The 19,403-nt window shown below is 38.6% G+C and overlaps 1 protein-coding gene across 4 annotated transcripts in view; it reads right to left on the reverse strand.

Annotated features, from left to right (window-relative positions):
* LOC126271991 (protein MTSS 2) overlaps positions 1 to 19,403 on the reverse strand; it is a 310,108-nt gene that overhangs the window by 29,920 nt on the left and 260,785 nt on the right. For 2 of the 4 annotated variants that reach the window (XM_049974469.1, XM_049974471.1), the window contains exons 6-10: positions 10,478 to 10,713; positions 9,893 to 10,000; positions 8,876 to 9,061; positions 8,189 to 8,290; positions 6,157 to 6,346 (exon numbers count right to left, since the gene is read on the reverse strand). In XM_049974469.1, the coding sequence (XP_049830426.1) occupies positions 6,157 to 6,346; positions 8,189 to 8,290; positions 8,876 to 9,061; positions 9,893 to 10,000; positions 10,478 to 10,713 (822 nt within the window). The remainder of the gene's footprint in view (positions 1 to 6,156; positions 6,347 to 8,188; positions 8,291 to 8,875; positions 9,062 to 9,892; positions 10,001 to 10,477; positions 10,714 to 19,403) is intronic. The other 2 variants (XM_049974470.1, XM_049974472.1) reach the window with 1 other exon arrangement.

Here is a 19,403-nt window from a genome sequence, read left to right on the forward strand (position 1 = left end):
GAAGTGCGTAATTTGGCATAAAGTATAATTTTCCAAAACAGTCCACTCACCCCCTGTATAAAAGAATATGCCATTGTCTTCCTAGTAGTTTCTTAAATATTACATTCATGTTGTAATACCATTTGCTATTTTAATCTGTTTACCTGAAAACTAGGCAGTGGGTTTAAGCCAGTGCTTGCTGGCTGCTGAGGTTACAGGCACAGCAGATGCTGCACCACAGAGGTAACTGCTGACTGGCTGTGTGCAAGAGCCTCCCCATTAAAAGTGACTACTACATGGTACTGGGATTGGGGGGAAACAGATTGTTGCAGTTCTTCACCAATGAACTGTGTATGGGCCTTTTGTGCCATTGCACTGTATGATTACAGCAAAATTTTCGCGTTGGGTATTATTATTACTATTATTATTTCTTTCTTATCTCAGATGTTATGTCAGGTCAAAAATGGAAAGTGACGCGGACCTTGATCAAGCATGACTTCCCTTTAACTGTACAGTATATGTTATATTGCATTTAGGAACTTTCGGGTAATTTAACATGTATCAATAATTACAGATTTCTGTAGTTGTATATATAAGTTTGGGTGTAGCTGTATTGCATTGATGTACTGGTGGATATTGTGTGGTATGACTCCTGTAGTTGATAGTATAATTGGTATAATGTCAACTTTATCCTGATGCCACATATCCTTGACTTCCTCCACTAGTTGGACGTATTTTTCAATTTTTTCTCCTGTTTTCTTTTGTATATTTGTTGTATTGGGTATGGATATTTCAATTAGTTGTGTTAATTTCTTCTTTTTATTGGTGAGTATGTCAGGTTTGTTATGTGGTGTTGTTTTATTTGTTATAATGGTTCTGTTCCAGTATAATTTGTATTAATCATTCTCCAGTACATTTTGTGGTGCATACTTTTATGTGGGAACGTGTTGTTTTATTAGTTTATGTTGTAAGGCAAGCTGTTGATGTATTATTTTTGCTACATTGTCATGTCTTCTGGGGTATTCTGTATTTGCTAGTATTGTACATCCGCTTGCGATGTGATCTACTGTTTCTATTTGTTGTTTAGAAAGTCTGCATTTATCTGTTGTGGTATTGGGATCTTTAATAATATGCTTGCTGTAATATCTGGTGTTTATTGTTTGATCCTGTATTGCAATAATGAATCCTTCCGTCTCACTGTATATATTGCCTTTTCTTAGCCATGTATTGGATGTGTCTTGATCGATGTGTGGCTGTGTTAGATGATACGGGTGCTTGCCACGTAGTGTTTTCTTTTTCCAATTTACTTTCTTCGTATCTGTTGATGTTATGTGATCTAAAGGGTTGTAGAAGTGGTTATGAAATTGCAGTGGTGTAGCCGATGTATTTATATGAGTGATTGCTTTGTGTATTTTGCTAGTTTCTGCTTGCTCTAGAAAGAATTTTCTTAAATTTTCTATCTGTCCATAATGTAGGTTTTTTATGTCAATAAATCCCCTTCCTCCTTCCTTTCTGCTTAATGTGAATGTTTCTGTTGCTGAATGTATGTGATGTATTCTATATTTGTGGCATCGTGATCGTGTAAGTGTATTGAGTGCTTCTAGGTCTGTGTTACTCCATTTCACTACTCCAAATGAGTAGGTCAATATTGGTATACCATAAGTATTTATAGCTTTTGTCTTGTTTCTTGCTGTCAATTCTGTTTTAGTATTTTTGTTATTCTTTGCCTATATTTTTCTTTTAGTTCTTCTTTAATATTTGTATTATCTATTCCTATTTTTGTCTGTATCCTAGATATTTATAGGCATCTGTTTTTTCCATCGCTTCTATGCAGTCGCTGTGGTTATCCAATATGTAATCATCTTGTTTAGTGTGTTTTCCCTTGACTGTGCTATTTTTCTTACATTTGTCTGTTCCAAAAGCCATATTTATATAATTGCTGAATACTTCTGTTATCTTTAATATTTGGTTGAGTAGTTGATTTGTTGCTGCCAGTAGTTTTAGATCATCCATGTATAGCAAATGAGTTGATTTTGTGTGGGTATGTTCCAGTAATATTGTATACATAATGTGTATTATTTAGCATGTTGGATAGCGGGTTCAGAGCAAGGCAGAACCAGAAAGGACTTAATGAGTCTCCTTGATATATTCCACGCTTAATCTGTATTGGCTGTGATGTGATATTATTTGAATTTGTTTGGATATCAAGTGTGGTTTTCCAATTTTTCATTATTATGTTTAGGAACTGTATTAATTTAGGATCTACTTTGTATATTTCCAATATTTGTAGTAACCATGAGTGGGGTACACTATCAAAAGCTTTTCGGTAATCAATGTATGCGTAGTGTAGTGACCTTTGTTTAGTTTCAGCTCGATATGTTACCTCAGTTGCTCTTTACATCCTCGTGCTCCTTTGCAACAGCCTTTTTGTTCTTCATTTATAATTTTGTTCTGTGTTGTACGTGTCATTAATTTCTGTGTAATGACTGAAGTTAATATTTTGTATATTGTTGGTAGGCATGTTATGGGGCGGTATTTAGCTGGCTTTGCTGTGTGTGCTTTATCTTTACGTTTCATGTAAGTTATTCCATGTGTAAGGCTATCAGGGAATGTGTATGGGTCTCCAATGTAACTGTTAAACAATTTAGTTAGATGTTAATGTGTTGAGGTGAACTTCTTTAGCCAGGAATTTGCTATTTTATCTTTTCCAGGGACTTTCCAATTGTGCATAGAGTTAATTGCTCCGGTGACTTCGTGGTATCATCTTGTATGTGTCTGTTTCTGCTTCTATCCACCGTGCATGCCTGTTATGTTGTACCGTGTTTGACCATATGTTGCTCCAGAAGTGTTCCACGTCTGTTATGTTTGGTGGATTGTCTATTTTAATGTGTGTGTTATCTATTGTCTGGTAAAATTTCTTTTGGTTTGTGTTGAATGTATGGTTTTGTTTCCTTCTATGATCACTTTTTTGTATCTTCTAAGTCGTTTGGCCAATGCTTGTAATTTCTGCTTCTTTTCATCTAATTGCTCTATTGCTTCTTGTTGTGAGATTTTACCTAACCTTTTTCGTTTCTTTTTTTTTCCTTCCCCTCTGCCATTTGATGTCTTATAAATTGTGTTAGCTGTCCAATGTCTTTTCTCAGTTTTTCTATTCTGATCTGTAACCTGTGTTGCCATGCTGGTTTTGTGGGTTTCTTCTGATCTCTGCCTAGTGTGCATATTTAGAGTAGTGAGTGCTCCTATATAAACCAGTAGTTGTAACTCTTCCATAGTTATGTATGATTGTGTTGATAGTTTTTATTGATGTTTCGACTTGTTGGTTATTTGGCGGTCTATGCAGGAATGGTCTAATGTCTGTATTTGTGTCTTTGTATTCTATATATGTCAGCTGAAATTTTCCTTCTGTATCTAACATGTGTCACTTAGTGTTCTATTTGTACTTGTTCTGATTGTTTAATTGATGCCTGTTGTTCTTTGTTTGTTTGCTTTGGGATGTGTCAGTCCATTACTGTATTTTCTTCTTCTTCTTCTTCTCTTCTTCTTCTTCTCATTGCACATTATTTTGTTCCAGTGTTTGTTGTACTTGTTGTTTGATGTTTTCTAATTCTGACTGGGGTATCCTGTTATTTTTTATTATTCCACGGATCTGATCAGCTAGTCGTCGTCCTGTTAAAAATTTTAATTCTGGGTATCTGGTAATAAATGTTTTGTGTACTTGTGATCTGTATCCAGTTGTGTTGGTTCCTAGGTTTGTTGCTTGGTAATAACAGAGCACGAGGTGTCGATTAACTTCATCTGACCATCTCATCCTCTGTCTTTGTTTTCCTTCTAGGGTGGTTGCAGGAATCATATCCTGCAAAACACCTCTATTTGGATTTAAATCATTTTCCAGTTGGTTAGCAGTGTCGTTACCATTGTGGGCGGGCATAGGGTTCAAGCGTCGTCCCCGACCATGACGGCACTTGTCCGAGGCTTCTTTAGTTGTGTCCTGAACCAACTAATCACACTAAAAGGGGGTTAGCCCTATTAGTGGTTTGTTCTTTTCGTCCCCTTTTACGACTGGCAGAACATACCGGAGGCCTATTCTTTTCCCAGGGCTCCACGGGGATTATTATTATTATTATTATTATTATTATTATTATTATTATTATTATTATTATTATTATTATTATTGGAAAGTAAATTTGAAAGTAGTTGATCAGAAATGTAGAAGAAGAGAAAATGTGCAAGTTTCAGAATTGAGAAAAAAGAAAAAAAAAAGATACACACGTGCGCATATATATGAAGAAAAGTAAAATTTTAGATGACTGAAGAATATTTATCAAGGCTGAAAGTAAGGTTTCCACCTATATGAAATATACCACAGAATGGTAGCTGTCCTCAGCTTCTCAAAGGCAGACCTGATGATGACCCACGGAAGGCCATTACACATCCACCCAAAACATTCATTAACTTCTGCGATGTTTTACATTTATAAGTAATGACTCTCGCTTATGTAATGGTTACCTCCACACACCAACACATTCTGCAGTAGGGAAGAGTGTAAAATTACACCGTGTAAACCCCACTTAAAGTTTCCATAAATTCCACTTCCTACCATTACTTGTTTATACTGCTTCATCTCACTGTTTTCACTGATAGTATGTTATTTGTATACATAATAAAGTGAGCTGCTTAGCGGAGAGAACCTACTCAGATGTCTTCCTGTATCAGTAGTTTTACTCTTTCTTCCACTATTATTTTTAGCAGATAAAGTTCTCTCATAACTTGTGTATTCTGTGAAGTTTCTAGATTTGTTACTGTTCTAAACAAAATCCTGGAACAGTAGGTGCCAGCAACTTTTTCAAACAGGAACCTGCTACTCTCAATGTGACAGAATATCAATATACTATCACATTAACCTCAAGTACACTGAAAGGACAAACACTTTGATACAGCACAAGAGAAGACAAGGTTAGAGTGTTTTTAGGGAGGAGGATGAGGTTAGGTAAAATTTCACAGACAGGATATGATCCTAAAAGGTCATTTTATCCAGTCATCTTAGAAGGCACTACGTCAAGCACTGGTGTCAGATAACTAAGAGTTTACAATGCTGTGTTAGCAAGGAAACATTTAATGAGTGAGTGACACCAGACGAAGACTGCTCAACACTAACAGAACTTAAACAGAAGGAAGGTTTTCTTCCCATTTTTAATCCTTTTACATCTGATTTAATTTCATGTTATGAATTATGGTTTGTTGCGGCCTTTCCAAATTCATTGCCTGACTTCTTTTCATTTTTCTTGTAACTTTAGCCTACATTTGCACACAACTACTAATTACCCATGTGCGAAGTCCTGTAAATAACTGTATATATATTTTTGAGACCTTTCTAACTACCTGTCATTGAAAAGAGAGATTACTTAACATGATACACAGAAGAAAAATTTAAGTGAGGAGGGCAGGAAATTCAATGTAACAACTTCAACAGAAGTATCTCAGAAGAAGAAATTCTGGGGTATGTGCAAAAGGTGCAGATGGTTACATCAAGAAAGCAATTTCTTTAGTGCCTGGTGATGAATTTGAATCTCTTCCTTATTGTCCATTTTCAGCAATTCTGTCTCAGTACTTTCCTTGTGAATACAATTTAATGTTGAAGTTAAATATGAACTCCTGTTGAGTAATACCAAAGCAAAGTTAGAACAAGTTACAGGATGAAGTTACAGCATCATAAGTGTGCATGTGGCTGCATTTGACATCTTCCTGCACATTTTATGCCTATGTTTTCAGGATAAGATATTCTGATATCCACATTGTGCTGAAGTAAAACAAGTAATCTGAAACCATTATCTTTAGTGTTTACATGAGTTTAGAATGAATGGAGAGAGGCAGTACCTCTTCCTGACAGACAGACAGCAGAGAATGATAATGATTCATAAACACTCAAATCCTTATTTTCCACACGAGCCACATGCACTATTCTGTTAGTATCCACAATGAACTACAATGGCACTGCTAACTTTTGATTGCCAAACATAAGCTGAGCATACATGTACCGATATTATATATCGATAAATCGAGAAACATACCAACATTATATATCGATACAAAGTTCTATCAGATTATGGCCTTCCATTAATAATACATGGTTCACATATCCACATACATTTTAACTAACTACCAAATTGCAAAGTATACCTGATGAAATTGTATGTGGACGATCATTCATAATTGCTGTGGCAGCACGCTCAAACTGTAGAGTCTCTTGTAGATTTGGCCAGGTTGCAGTAGTTGTGGGAAGTGTGCTGGTTGAACTGGCACTCACAAAAGGGGCTGATGGTGTACTGGGGTTACTACCACTGCTGCTCTGTTCAGAAGCATTTGACACCTGCAACAAAAACAATGATATTCTGCTACAAGGAAACCAATTCAGACAAAGAATGTGCCAACATGAACAAGTTTACAACTACTACTCAACATAGTTACTGTGTGAGAGTTAAGAATACATGGGCAAGGCAAATAGTTCTCAGCCTGGTAGGTACTTGTCAAATAATGTGAATGATTTTTTTTTTTATTTTCTGCTTGCTGAACATTTTTCTCTGTGTGTCTATTTGGTACATGGATAGATACTTCTGAAGTAGCTATGGTGTGTTTTTCATTCAAATTTGTAAACTGTACTACTGTGCCATCAAGCAATTCTTTGATTAGGTCATTGTATTATCTACAGAAATTTTAAGAAGTTTTTGTTCATTTTCAATAGTTCAAAACATAGCTAGTCTTATATAACTGTAGCCTTTTTAAGATAATCCACACAAAGAATATCCTTATATTGTAATCATATATATGGAAATATCCAAATAGTGCACATTATAGCATTGGATGTTTATCTATTAAAGGTATACAATAAAGCTGACACCTCGTCGACAAAAATGCTTTGCATAATGTGGATGTTGCATTTGTTGAACGCTGAATAAAAGCAAATGTGTAAAACTTCTCGGCAATGTGTGGATTGCAGTAATATGATATGAATAATTTTGTGTACTTATTTGGTACTATGGGTGAGGCGTAGGTTCATTTCCAAACAGAATTGAAATTGTAGGCAAAAAAAGTGAATGGAATCTGATGGCCTGGCACCAAAGAGCTTACGACTATTCTGGGATCATCATGGCCAGTAGTTTCTTAGCTGCAATAAGAATTGCTCTTTTTGATTACATCACAAAGGGTAAATGATTTTTAAACTATACCTACATATGCTCGTTTAACTTGGGGGGGGGGGGGGGGAGGGGGGGGGGTCACTGCTACAAGAGGCTTCAACTACAAAGCACAAATATTTTTCTCTCTTTATCAGGGCAATTCAACTAACCTTAAGAGGGATTTGCAGTGCAAAAATTTAATGATCTCAAAGCACAGACTGATTCAGTTTCCAGCCTGCTCAACAGATTTACATCATTGCCCAGAATGTAATGTGTTTTAACTTACAGTAATTTTCCAATGTCAGGCTGAGAGCTTTCCACCTTATCCTTACTCATGTCTCAGAAAAGGTGAGAATTCCAGTATTACTCCTCTACCCACTAACATCCACCCCACCCCCAAAACAAAAACAAAAAATTAATATATGTTATTTGAACACTATAATAGTGCAACAGATAACCCACCTGCAAGTCCCAGCATTTAATTAGACAAAAGTGTAACCTTTATAAGATGTGTTCCAGGCATTTTAAAGGAGCACTGTATATTACTTTTGTTTCTATTCCAGCAAATACTGCAATAATACTCCATTGTCACTCTCAACCTTGATCATACATGAGATTGTACAATGGCAGCTTCACCTATTCCGTGGAATTACATATTTTCCTAGTGTATAAGCCTCCGATGCTACAACACTCAATGAAACTGCAGGCTTGTCAGCAACCCATCTTATATCTGCTGAATATACTGTTGAATATACTGTTGATCTTCTTTTGAGAAACCTACCTATCATTATAAGCATATGGCACTCAGCCAGAATTTGTCTAGCAGTGCATTACAGTCACTGTGCTGAAAGGCACAAGAAGGGTTACGTAACTGTTAGTAATGCTGGAAAATTAGTGCACAGCATAATATAGTTATGAAAAACTTTTGATTTTCAAGCAGCACATGCGGATCTACCAGAGCATGCCCACACAGAACAATCACAAACAGCAAACTTTATTTTTCTGATAAAAGGGAAACAACTTTAATTCCTAACTACCTGTACTGCTGGTGGCCGCACAAACAGCGTATCCTGTGATGTGAAGCCCGAATCCTGGGAAGAAACACTGGATATGCGTGGTAAGCTTGCAGGCAGGGGATGCTACATAGAGAAACATCAGATGCAACCACATCAAAGAAAGAAGAAAACTTAAAATAAAAAAAACACTAAATAAAAAACCAGCATGAAGCAGAAATTAATTGAAAACAGTAGTCTGTTGCAAAAAGTATGGCAAATTAGAAACAAATATGTTAAGAAAATATAAAACGTTTTAAGCATCAGCTGATATACAAAGAACTGCACAATTTAATAATGTTAATACGCATGCTCCAAACAAAGTTCAGATACTTAAGATCAATAACTACAGATCTTATGATACAAAAAATTACACTAGGACACACAGATTTACACTCTTTCCAAACCAGTAACTTACAAAAACAAATGAGAAACAGTAATAGTTGTTCTGTACGCAAAAAGTTAAGTGGGTCACTAAAGTGTAATCTATGATATTTAGATCCAAAAACTGTACACTAAGTAAAACGAACAAATTCAGTTACACAATACTGAAATAAGCAGGCAGTTAAACCTATATGCATTCAAAGGAAGAAAAATTTAACACTGTATGCATGACATGCACCGTCTGAAAGTTCTTCAAGTATAAAATGCATAAGAAAGTTATCACAATACCTGAGACAATGACCGATGCCAGTAATGGTGACTTGGAGAATGATGTGACTTGCTACTGCCACTGGAAGAACTGTTAAGTGAGCTGATGCTACACATGCTCGATTTTCGTGACCCAAGAGAGCTGGGACTGCTTGGTGGTGTTTGGAATGACCAGTTGCTATCAGAACCCTTTAGATCTGCAATCACCTGAAAAACAGGAAATATGATCATAGAAGAGTTGTCATATCCCCAAACGCAAAAAATGTTCTTGGACAACTATTGATATAAATTAATTTTAGCAGCTGCCAAAATTCAGTAATAACTGAATTTAAATATATGTATACATTACTTTATACATATAATAGAGGGAAACATTCCACGTGGGAAAAATATATCTAAAAACAAAGATGATGTGACTTACCAAACAAAAGTGCTGGCAGGTCGATAGACACACAAACATACATACAACATTCAAGCTTTCGCAACCAACAGTTGGTTCTTCAGGAAAGAGGAAAGGAGAGGGAAAGATGAAAGGATGTGCGTTTTAAGGGAGAGGGTAATGAGTCATTCCAAGCCTGGGAGTGGAAAGACTTGCCTTAGGGGGAAAAAAGGACAGGTGTACGAGCGCGCGCGCGCGCACACACACACACACACACACACACACACACACACACACACACATAAGCAGACATAGGTGTATGTTTGTGTGTCTATCAACCTGCCAGCACTTTTGTTTGTAAGTCACATCATCTTTGTTTTTAGATTTACTTTATACATAAATATTTTAAGTGACTGACATTTCTTTTATTGACAAGTAGTTGTAATAGGAGCCCACATTCCCCCTGATACCAAGTAGAAGGTGGTAACTTCAGCAGCTTAGCTGCTAGTGATATCCCAAATTTACAGTTAAAAAATTAAAGAGGTGTTATTTTCATCATTCAAACTTGATGACTTAACTTTTCATAGCAATCCCACTGAACATTACTGTGGATTAGCACAGGACCATAATACCTTACTTGGATAGAGTCAGCTACTCACTTGTTCACTTGCAGGTGGCAGTGTGTATGGGTCAGCTGTATGTTTCTGAATTTGATCAACAACTTCTTGAAGATGTGACAGCTCCGACAGCATGGCAACTTCTTCATCCTGTGCAATGATAAATATTATGATTGTCTTCTGCTTTCAATTTGGTTAAAATAATTAACCAACACCTGGTTTCAACATTGGGTTGCAAGTCACAAAATATATTTTTTTCTAAGAAATCAACTTTTTCTTTCAAAGGAGAAGACATTAACTGCGTCAGTATGATAAACGTTCCAATGCCGCCTGCAATTATAGATCAGTTCTACAGCAGACTTATATTTTTGTGTACACAACAATATCAAACTTTTAATTTATGTCACAAAATAAATACATTCCACTTCCTCCTCAAAATTCAATTTTTTTGGGGTGGGGTGGAGGTGGTATATACAAATTGCAGTAGCAGTTGAGTGTGACATTCACAAACATGTGACTACAGGCAAAATTTCATTCATATTATTACAGCATCTGTTCTACAACAACATGTTTTCATCTATTCAGTAGTTTATTTGCTTTTGCTTTATATTTTCACTTTAAACTCACCACAACCGGTTTCAAGAAAGCAACCAGCAGACAGTATCTGCTGCGTTCTTCTACAAGTGCCTCACGCACTGCCTTCTTTTCTGTTTCCTCCAAAAGTTGCCGGCGTTCATTCACGTCTTGCAAGCAGCTCTCTACCCTGCGCTGCAATTCACCATTCTTGCCCTTTCGAGCTTTCTTTTGCAATCGCAGAGTATCTGTCGATCTCTTCTTTAGTTCAGCACGGGCACGTTTGTATTCTGGAAAGAAAGAAAACTTTAAAAATTCTTACCTTACATCAGTCTTAATCTAGATTGAACACAGTTTGTACACTATAAATTATTAAAAGCTCTGTGTGACATGCAAATTAACTATTTACACGTAAGTATTCTCACACACTAATTTTATCCACAAGCTCATTGAAGTATAAGGTCCCCCTTATTTGCAGGTAGGAGTGCATTTCACTTTCTTTCCAGTTTTGCTGTTTCACACATGTGAAGTGCTGCAGTACCTATGGAGCAAGGAGTGAGTGGTAGGTTCCCATGCTGGCTAGCAGTGAGAGCCATCTGGTGCTTTCAGAGCCAGTGGACTGTGCTGCAGATGCAGAAACCGCTTGTAACAACAGTAAAGAGATACGTAGGGAAAGTACATTTATGCTGGCGTGAATCAAGTAATTTTTTGTTAATAAGCATTTGCCAACATAAGTTGCCTTCTGCCACTCAGTCATTAGTAGGAGCCTCCGGATCATAATTACCATCTTTCAGTAATTTTACAATGCCAGGAAACGTTGATTTAATAAACAAATGATGTACAATCTTATAAGAACTATACCAACTACATGCTCAAGTTACAGACTGTGTGCCATAGTCTGAAGTCTGTCAATAGTATGCCTTTTGATCTTGTCATGCAGTAGACTACGTTCTCATACCGTTAATAGTTAGCTCAATCACTGAGAAGTTGATTTTACAGTGTTTCCTAAATAAACGCACCATAATGGCACCCCAAAAAAATTATTCGGAAAAAGCTATACTTTTTCCCCACTTCATTACATAAAAAATAGACAGTAGTATCGCACTTTCAGAACCCAACAGCTCTGCGAGAGAAAATAAGAAGAGCGTCTCCGCATAACAGGTAGGAAGAACTTCTAGGCGGCAGCTCTCCAAGTCAATTGAAGACTGAACGGCTTAATTATCGCGAAACTTGGGAGGGAAAGAGTGGCCAGCTACACTGTACACCTCTTGTATCACCATCTACAGAATCACCGGTTAATCTGGGACATTTTTGGGGCTTAGCATGAGCGGAGGGTTCTTGCAGTGGAACAGGCACCACTCTTAAGTTACAATTTAACACGTAGTCAAGTAATACGAATGGCTAGTTACTGAATTGCACAGCTAATACGGCAAACAGAAAATTCACAATAGCTACGTTTTTACAGTGTTTCTGTCAGATTATACCGATGTAATGTCTCCTCCATATTTTCATGAAGTTACAGTACAAGTCTAATACAAAGGGACGAACAATGAAATATTCAAATTCTATATATCAAAAAACAATTGAGGAAGACAATAAATGACTTTTTAAGATTCTTGAGATAAAGTTCTGTTTCAGAAGTTGTTTGAAAGGCACTGGACACTGACCTATTTATCACCTAAAATAGAAGTCAAATAATTTGGCTATTCCAATTGGCATCCAAGCCTCATCATGTGAAAATGTACAAGTGTTATGGCAGCACCATAAGCATTATATTCTGGTCCCTCTTCATAATGTAGCAGCAACCAAAAGTTACAGCATACTGCCATGTAATTCTGATAACTATGGCATAACCTAGAACTGGTCACAGAAGTGTGTTGTATGGAGTTTTCTTTACAGCTACACAGCACATTTCCAAACCCACCCTGTCCCCCCCCCCCCCCCAACTGCTTTAGGGTATTCATATCTTTTACTGCTTCTCAGCATTACCTCTAAATACCTGTACAATATAACACACTGAAGACTGCATCTTAAGTTAACACTGTGTTGCTGATCCAATCTGACAAGACATTAGAGGTCTTGCCTCATTTCCTTTGGGACGCACACTATACATACAGATTACTTCTACATGGCTATTCTATAATTCACACTTAAGTGTCTGGTCAGAGACTACATCAAACCAATTTCAGACTATTTTTCTAGCATTTTCGATTTCAGAGAAGAAAGTCTGTGATTAAATTTCATGAAAAGATCATGCTGCAATGAAAAAGGCCATTGTTTTAAACACTGCCACCCAACTGGGGTATCATATCTGTTACTCTCTCACGACAACACAAAGCAAGTAGGCCATCTTAGACCTTTTTTTATGTACTCTGTTAATTCTATATGGCAAGGATCCATACCACACAGCAATACTCCAGAGGAGTACAGGTAAATGTAGAGTAGGCCGTCTCTAGTAGATTTGTTACACTTGAGAAGTGTTCTACCTACGAAATACAGTCTTTGGTACACCTTTCTTGCAACATTTTCAGTGCATGGTTCCAATTTATTTTGTGTGTGTCTAGTAACTTCGCTTCACTGGTACTGTCACTGGTAAAATTATCACTGCTTCCATGCAGAGAAGTTCTTCATATTGTCATGATGCTGGTATGCGTTACACATGAGAAGAATCTTTTCGAATTTTCTACCAGATCTCGAGACAGAATTTCTTTGTAGAAACTATTAAAATCATCTTGCACTGAAGTATATGCTAAATTTTGTACTGCTTTAAAATACTGCCAGTCTTGCAGACTGAGTTGTTATAAATCTAGCATGCCTTTTATCATTACTTCTGCAACAGTGTCCTGTATATTTTCATTTCTCTATGGACAAGTTTCCTCCCATACCCAGAGATGCCTGGCATACTAACATCCCCCACAAAATATGTTAAGAGTAGCCCAGAAACACTATTATATTTACATCTGCCAAATATACTGCATGCAGAGTTTCCTCACTGTAGTGTGTGTCAGCAACAGGTGTATGTTTAGACCTGTGGAGATGAGCACTGTTCACAAACAGTACACTGCATCAACGGAAATTGTTTATGTCCCTCTGCCATATCAAAAGAATAACATTCTTTGTATCCTGCTACTGGAGTTAATGAACTGATTGCCACAATGGCCAAGTCCATGACTAAACATACGCACTCATTGGTAAATTGCATTATGTTTTGACCATCTTAACTCTCCATCCCCTCATTTTCTATTCACACTAGCTGGTGACATGAATCCCCACTCATGCCGCAATGGGATTCGTCAGAAACCACCACCCTCATCCACAACCATCAGCATCAATGATAATGATCAATCAACAGAATTGAAGTGGTTCTGCATTAACAGCTCGACACAATATGAACACTGTGTGTAATGGCTGGTGGGCTCTTTTGTTGATGCTGAAGGATAACACACATTAAAAACAATTTGTGCAGGAATAGACGATACACAAAAAGCAAGTGATGAATTCAGACTAAGGCCTCGTGTGCAAGTAATCAAGAGCAATGGCTAAGGATGCTTTTACGCGAGAAAAGCAGGCCATGCCTGGATGTTCAAATTTCTACGTCTCACAGCAGACAATTTGATAATCAAACACATATCTTCCGTGATGACTTTAGCAAGTTGTGGCTCCAAGACAGCTCTGGTTGGCCCAAAATACTACCCTGATACTCAAATAGAACAGTAATAATTGAAGTATGCAAGAACCTCCTTTATCTGGCCCTCATTATTCCAGATTTCCAATTTATCTGGATCCATTTTTCATTTCCTTTTAACATGAAAATGTGTGGTATACAGTTGGTACAGTATGGTGTATGTACACCAGCTGTGTTGGCATAGCAGGTAACAAGACACGGCTGGTCTCACACTCGGCATGGATCTGTTCATTGCATAGTTAAAAAGCTATTGGTACTTTTACATTATTCCCATGTTGCGAGTGTGTGAATGAAATGACTTCAAAGCGAAAGAAAGTGGCTGTTTCGATAGACAAACAGTTGGAAAGACTGAACACAATGGACAAAGGAAGTGGCTGAAAAACATAGCTGCTGAGTATGGTATAAGTAGATGAGCTGTGTCAGCCACACAAAAGAAATTGGAGGCTTCCACTTCAACATGATGAGTAAAGAGAGTCTGCAAAACCACATTACAATAAATAAAGCAACAAATGAAAACACTGGATGAAGCATTATCTGTTTGGTTCAATGAGAAAAGACAGCACTATGTTCTGATATCCAATCCTACCCAGCAGGAAAAGGCGTTAAATTTAAGACAGTAATGGCGATACTAACTTCACAGACAGCCAAGGATAGCTGGAAAATGTAAAGCTGATCATGGAATACAGCAGCTTTCAGTGACAGGTGGAAGTTTTGCACAGGATACTGTGGCTGTAGAAAACTTCAAAAAACCCCACTCCAGACTTACAATGGAGACAAATATGGATTTACTTTATTGGATGCTGGCTTTCTGATTAGATGACTTGGCACGGGGTTATAACAGGTGTAAAGATCGAGTTGTTTTATCAATGGAAACATCCGCGTATAATATACTTTTTCCTGTGTCCGGCATCTATGCGGGGTTGCCACAGTTACTACTGGATCTGGCATAGTTAACTTAAGGGGTGGATTGATGCCCATCTTATGACCATCCCGATACGGTTTCTAAATGTTTGTGAGTCGTGTAATTAAGGTAGGATTTGGTATTCACCTAGTCAGATGTGGGAAATGCCTAACGCACACCGACCCTAGTCGTTGACCGTTCTGCTGTTACAAACGTGCTCTCTCCATATCGCGTTGAGGCGGATTTTGTAATGGCTGTAATGCTCGCCAAATGCTGGTCCCTGTACTGAGAGACGGCGTTCCGGCCGAAATTAAACACTTACCATTTGATTTTTCGAAAACTGTTACGTGAAAAAGGATTGATTTTCGCACACATTTTAGACTGACATCTTCACTTCCGATAAAGAACTGAAATTCTTTTCGTTATCCGTGCTACAGTACTGAGTCGAGTTAGGCAAAACACTGCTCGAAATTTTAAAGGGTTCGCAGAGGTAATGACGCAGGGCGTAAACTTTTCACATGTTTGATTTTAGCTCAAACATGGCAGTGAATGAAATGTACTTAAGATATTGAAATTTTATTTAAAATTGAGAGCACAACGACATCTCATTTCGTTCTCGAGTTATTGGGTTTTACATCCAGTCCTTGAGCATTGATAATCATGTGGCGATAATAATTATGATATCTCTAACAATTCAAGATGACGAAGTGAGGCTTTTGCAAATGGTATTACACAATTAGGCATGTAAGTTGTGGTGAGCGATCGGCGGCTCAGTAAGAATTGGAAGACGTCCACAGCACTGTAGAAACCCAAGCGGCGCGCGTATACACGTCCGACAGCCCTTAGCGAGTGGCATAGCGGGACGTATATAATATTCACAGCAGCGATATGATTAATCTGCCGGGTGGATTCGATGCGGAGCCCGGTGCATCTGCTCGAATCCCGCAAGCGGCGTGAACCATCCGAGGGCGTTGAAACATGTTAATCGGTCCGGTTTGGCAAGTCACAAAACAATGCGTGGATGGGCAGTGGCACTTTTAAAAACCAGTTTCATGATGATTTGTGCCAAGCGTGAAAACATACAACCGATGGAGAACGGTGTACTGGAGAACATCAAATGAGTACACAGAATACATCTGACGCGTAAATTAACTGAAGAAGTAGATGTGATTTCTGTATAGAGGTACGCAAATACCAAATATGCGATTTTTATTCTTGTATCTTCTTGGTATCATGTTACTAAATTATCGTTTCTGAAATTACGGAAACCAGTATGACCTGCAATTTTTGATTCCACCGCCTTCTTCGTTCCTGGTTCTTCGGATGCACATGATAGTGATCTGGATGCCTGGTTGCAGAGTGACGGTGCGACACCGATGGTGAGCTACACAATGAAGGTGGCGTTTCAGGGGAAGAAATAATTCCTCAGGCAGAGGCAACAGCACAGACTTTTCCGTCTTAACTAACACGGAATAGACTAAATCACACTTTCGCGTCCTGACAAAAAATTATGTTAAGTCTTCTGAACGCTATCTACTTTGTTGCACGAGACTATGCGCGCGCATATTCATGCGCGAGTACTTCGAAACTATCAACCACACTATGTGATCAAAATTATCCGGACACCTGGCTGAAAATGACTTACAAGTTCGTAGCGCCCTCCATCGGTAATGCTGGAATTCTAAACGGTGTTGGCGCACCCTTAGCCTTGATGACAGCTTCCACTCTCGCTGGCATATGTTCAGTCAGGTGCTGGAAGGTTTCCCAAAGCATGAAACTTCCTGGTAGATTAAAACTGTGTGCCGGACCGAGACTCGAACTCGGGACCTTTGCCTTTCGCGGGCAAGTGCTCTACCATCTGAGCTACCCAAGAACGACGCACGCACCGTCCTCACAGCTTTACTTTCGCCAGTACCTCGTCTCCTCTCTTCCAAACTTTACAGTAGCTCTCCTGCGAACCTAAAGCATCCCTAAAGTGTTCTATAGGATTCAGGTCAGGACTCTGTGCAGGCCAGTCCACTACAGGCCGTGCATTATGAACAGGTGCTCGATCGTGCTGAAAGATACAATCGCCATCCCCGAACTGCCTTCAACAGTGGGAAGCAGTAAGTTGCTTAAAACATCAATGTAGGCCTGTACTGTGATAATGACACGCAAAACAACAAGGGGTGTAAGCCTCCTCCATGAAAAACACGACCACATCATAGCACCACCGCCTCCGTATTTTGCTGTTGACACTACACACGCTGGCAGATGACGTTCACCGGACATTCCCCATACCCACATCCTGCCATCGGATCGCCACATTGTGTAACGTGATTGGTCACTCCACACAACGTTTTTCCACTTTTCAATCGTTCAATGTTTACTTTCCTTACACCTAGCGAGGCGTCGTTTGTCATTTACCGGCGTGATGTGCGGCTTATGAGCAGCCGCTCGACCATGAAATCCAAGTTTTCTCCCCTCCCGCCTTCCTGTCATAGTACTTGCAGTGGCTCCTAATGCAATTTGGAATTCCTGTGTGATAGTCTTGATAGATGTCTGCCTGTTACACATAACGACCCTCTTTAACTGTCGGTGGTCGCTGTCAGTCAACATACGAGGTCGACCTGTATGCTGTACGTGTCCCTTCACGTTTGCACTTAACTATCACATTGGAAACAGTGGACCTAGGAGTGTGGAAATCTCGCGTACAGACGTGTGGCAAGTGACACCCAATCACCTGACCACATTCGAAGTCCGTGAGTTCCGCGGAGCGCCCCATTCTGCTCTCTCACGATGTCTAATGACTACTGCGGTCGCTGATATGGAGCACATGGCAGTAGGTGGCAGCACAATGCACCTAATATGAAAAACTTATGTTTATAAGGTTTATTTTTGAGAGTGTTCGGATACTTTTGACCACACAGTGTATCTAAATTGGTGTCTAGTGTCGAACTAATGTCGTCACTTTGAGTGTATATCTGTGAGAAAACTGTCTAATTTTATTATATATTTACAGTCACTACAGTTACTATATTTACAGTCAGAAGGTTAAAAAAGCTTGGCTTAACAGTAACCTTTGAAAACGGGTGCCTTCCTGGCGTAAATATGCATAACAGGTCACGGGATGGAAAACAATCGCCCTATTATTGTTCTTTTTCTTTCCTTGGTACTAAACACAAGAGAAACCAAGAACGCACGTTATTTCATAATATATTATTCTAAGTAATTATCTTAGTAATGGAGAGAGTTAAGGAGTCGAAGAGGCAGACTTACAAGGGGAGGCCGCTAATAGCGAAATTCAGATTCGATTCATACTGCATATAATAAAAGCTCATGGCCAGAGGTGTAATGTGGCAAAGTACCAAGATGCACTTCTCAGCCGTTGTCCAGAAAATCGACAGTTAAAAGAAACCGTTGCCGTGAAATACCCTCTACGATTAATAATTTTCTACAGCGTCGTGGCGAAGCGGTAAGCGCTATGGTTCGTAATCCGAAGGTCGCCGGATCGAATCTCGCGCCGTGCAACTTTTTTTTATTATTAGATGCGGACATCGGGGAGGATCAATTTGGATTCCGTAGAAATGTTGAACACGTGAGGCAATACTGACCTTACGACTTACCTTACAAGAAAAATTAAGGAAAGGCAAACCTACGTTTCTAGCATTTGTAGACTTAGAGAAAGCTTTTGACGATATTGACTGATATACTCTCTTTCAAATTCTGAAGGTGGCAGGGCTAAAATACAGGGAGCGAAAGACTATTTACAATTTGTACAGAAACCAGATGGCAGCTATTAGAGTCGAGGGGCATGAAAGGAGAGCAGTGGTTGGGAAAGGAGTGAGACAGGGTTGTAGCCTCTCCCCGATGTTATTCAATTTGTATATTGAGCAAGCAGTAAAGAAAACAAAAGAAAAATTCGGGGTAGGTATTAAAATTCATGGAGAAGAAGTAAAAATTAGGTTCGCCGATGACATCATAATTCTGTCAGAGACGGCAAAGGACTTGGAAGAGCAGTTGAACGGAATGGACAGTGCCTTGAAAGGGGGATATAAGACGAACATCAACAAGAGCAAAACGAGGATAACGGAATGTAGTCAAATTAAATCGGGTGATGATGAGGGAATTAGATTAGGAAATGAGACACTTGAAGTAGTAAAGGAGTTTTGCTATTTAGGAAGTAAAATAACTGATGATGGTCTAAGTAGAGAGGATATAAAATGTAGACTGCCAATGACAAGGAAAGCGTTTCTGAAGAAGAGAAATTTGTTAACATCGAATATAGATTTATGTATCAGGGAGTCGTTTCTGAAAGTATTTGTTTGGAGTGTAGCCATGTATGCAAGTGAAACATGGACGACGAGTAGTCTGGACAAGAAGAGAGTAGAAGCTTTCGAAATGTGGTGCTACAG

The sequence above is a fragment of the Schistocerca gregaria genome, chromosome 5 (assembly GCF_023897955.1).
Source record: "Schistocerca gregaria isolate iqSchGreg1 chromosome 5, iqSchGreg1.2, whole genome shotgun sequence".
NCBI lineage: Eukaryota > Metazoa > Arthropoda > Insecta > Orthoptera > Acrididae > Schistocerca > Schistocerca gregaria.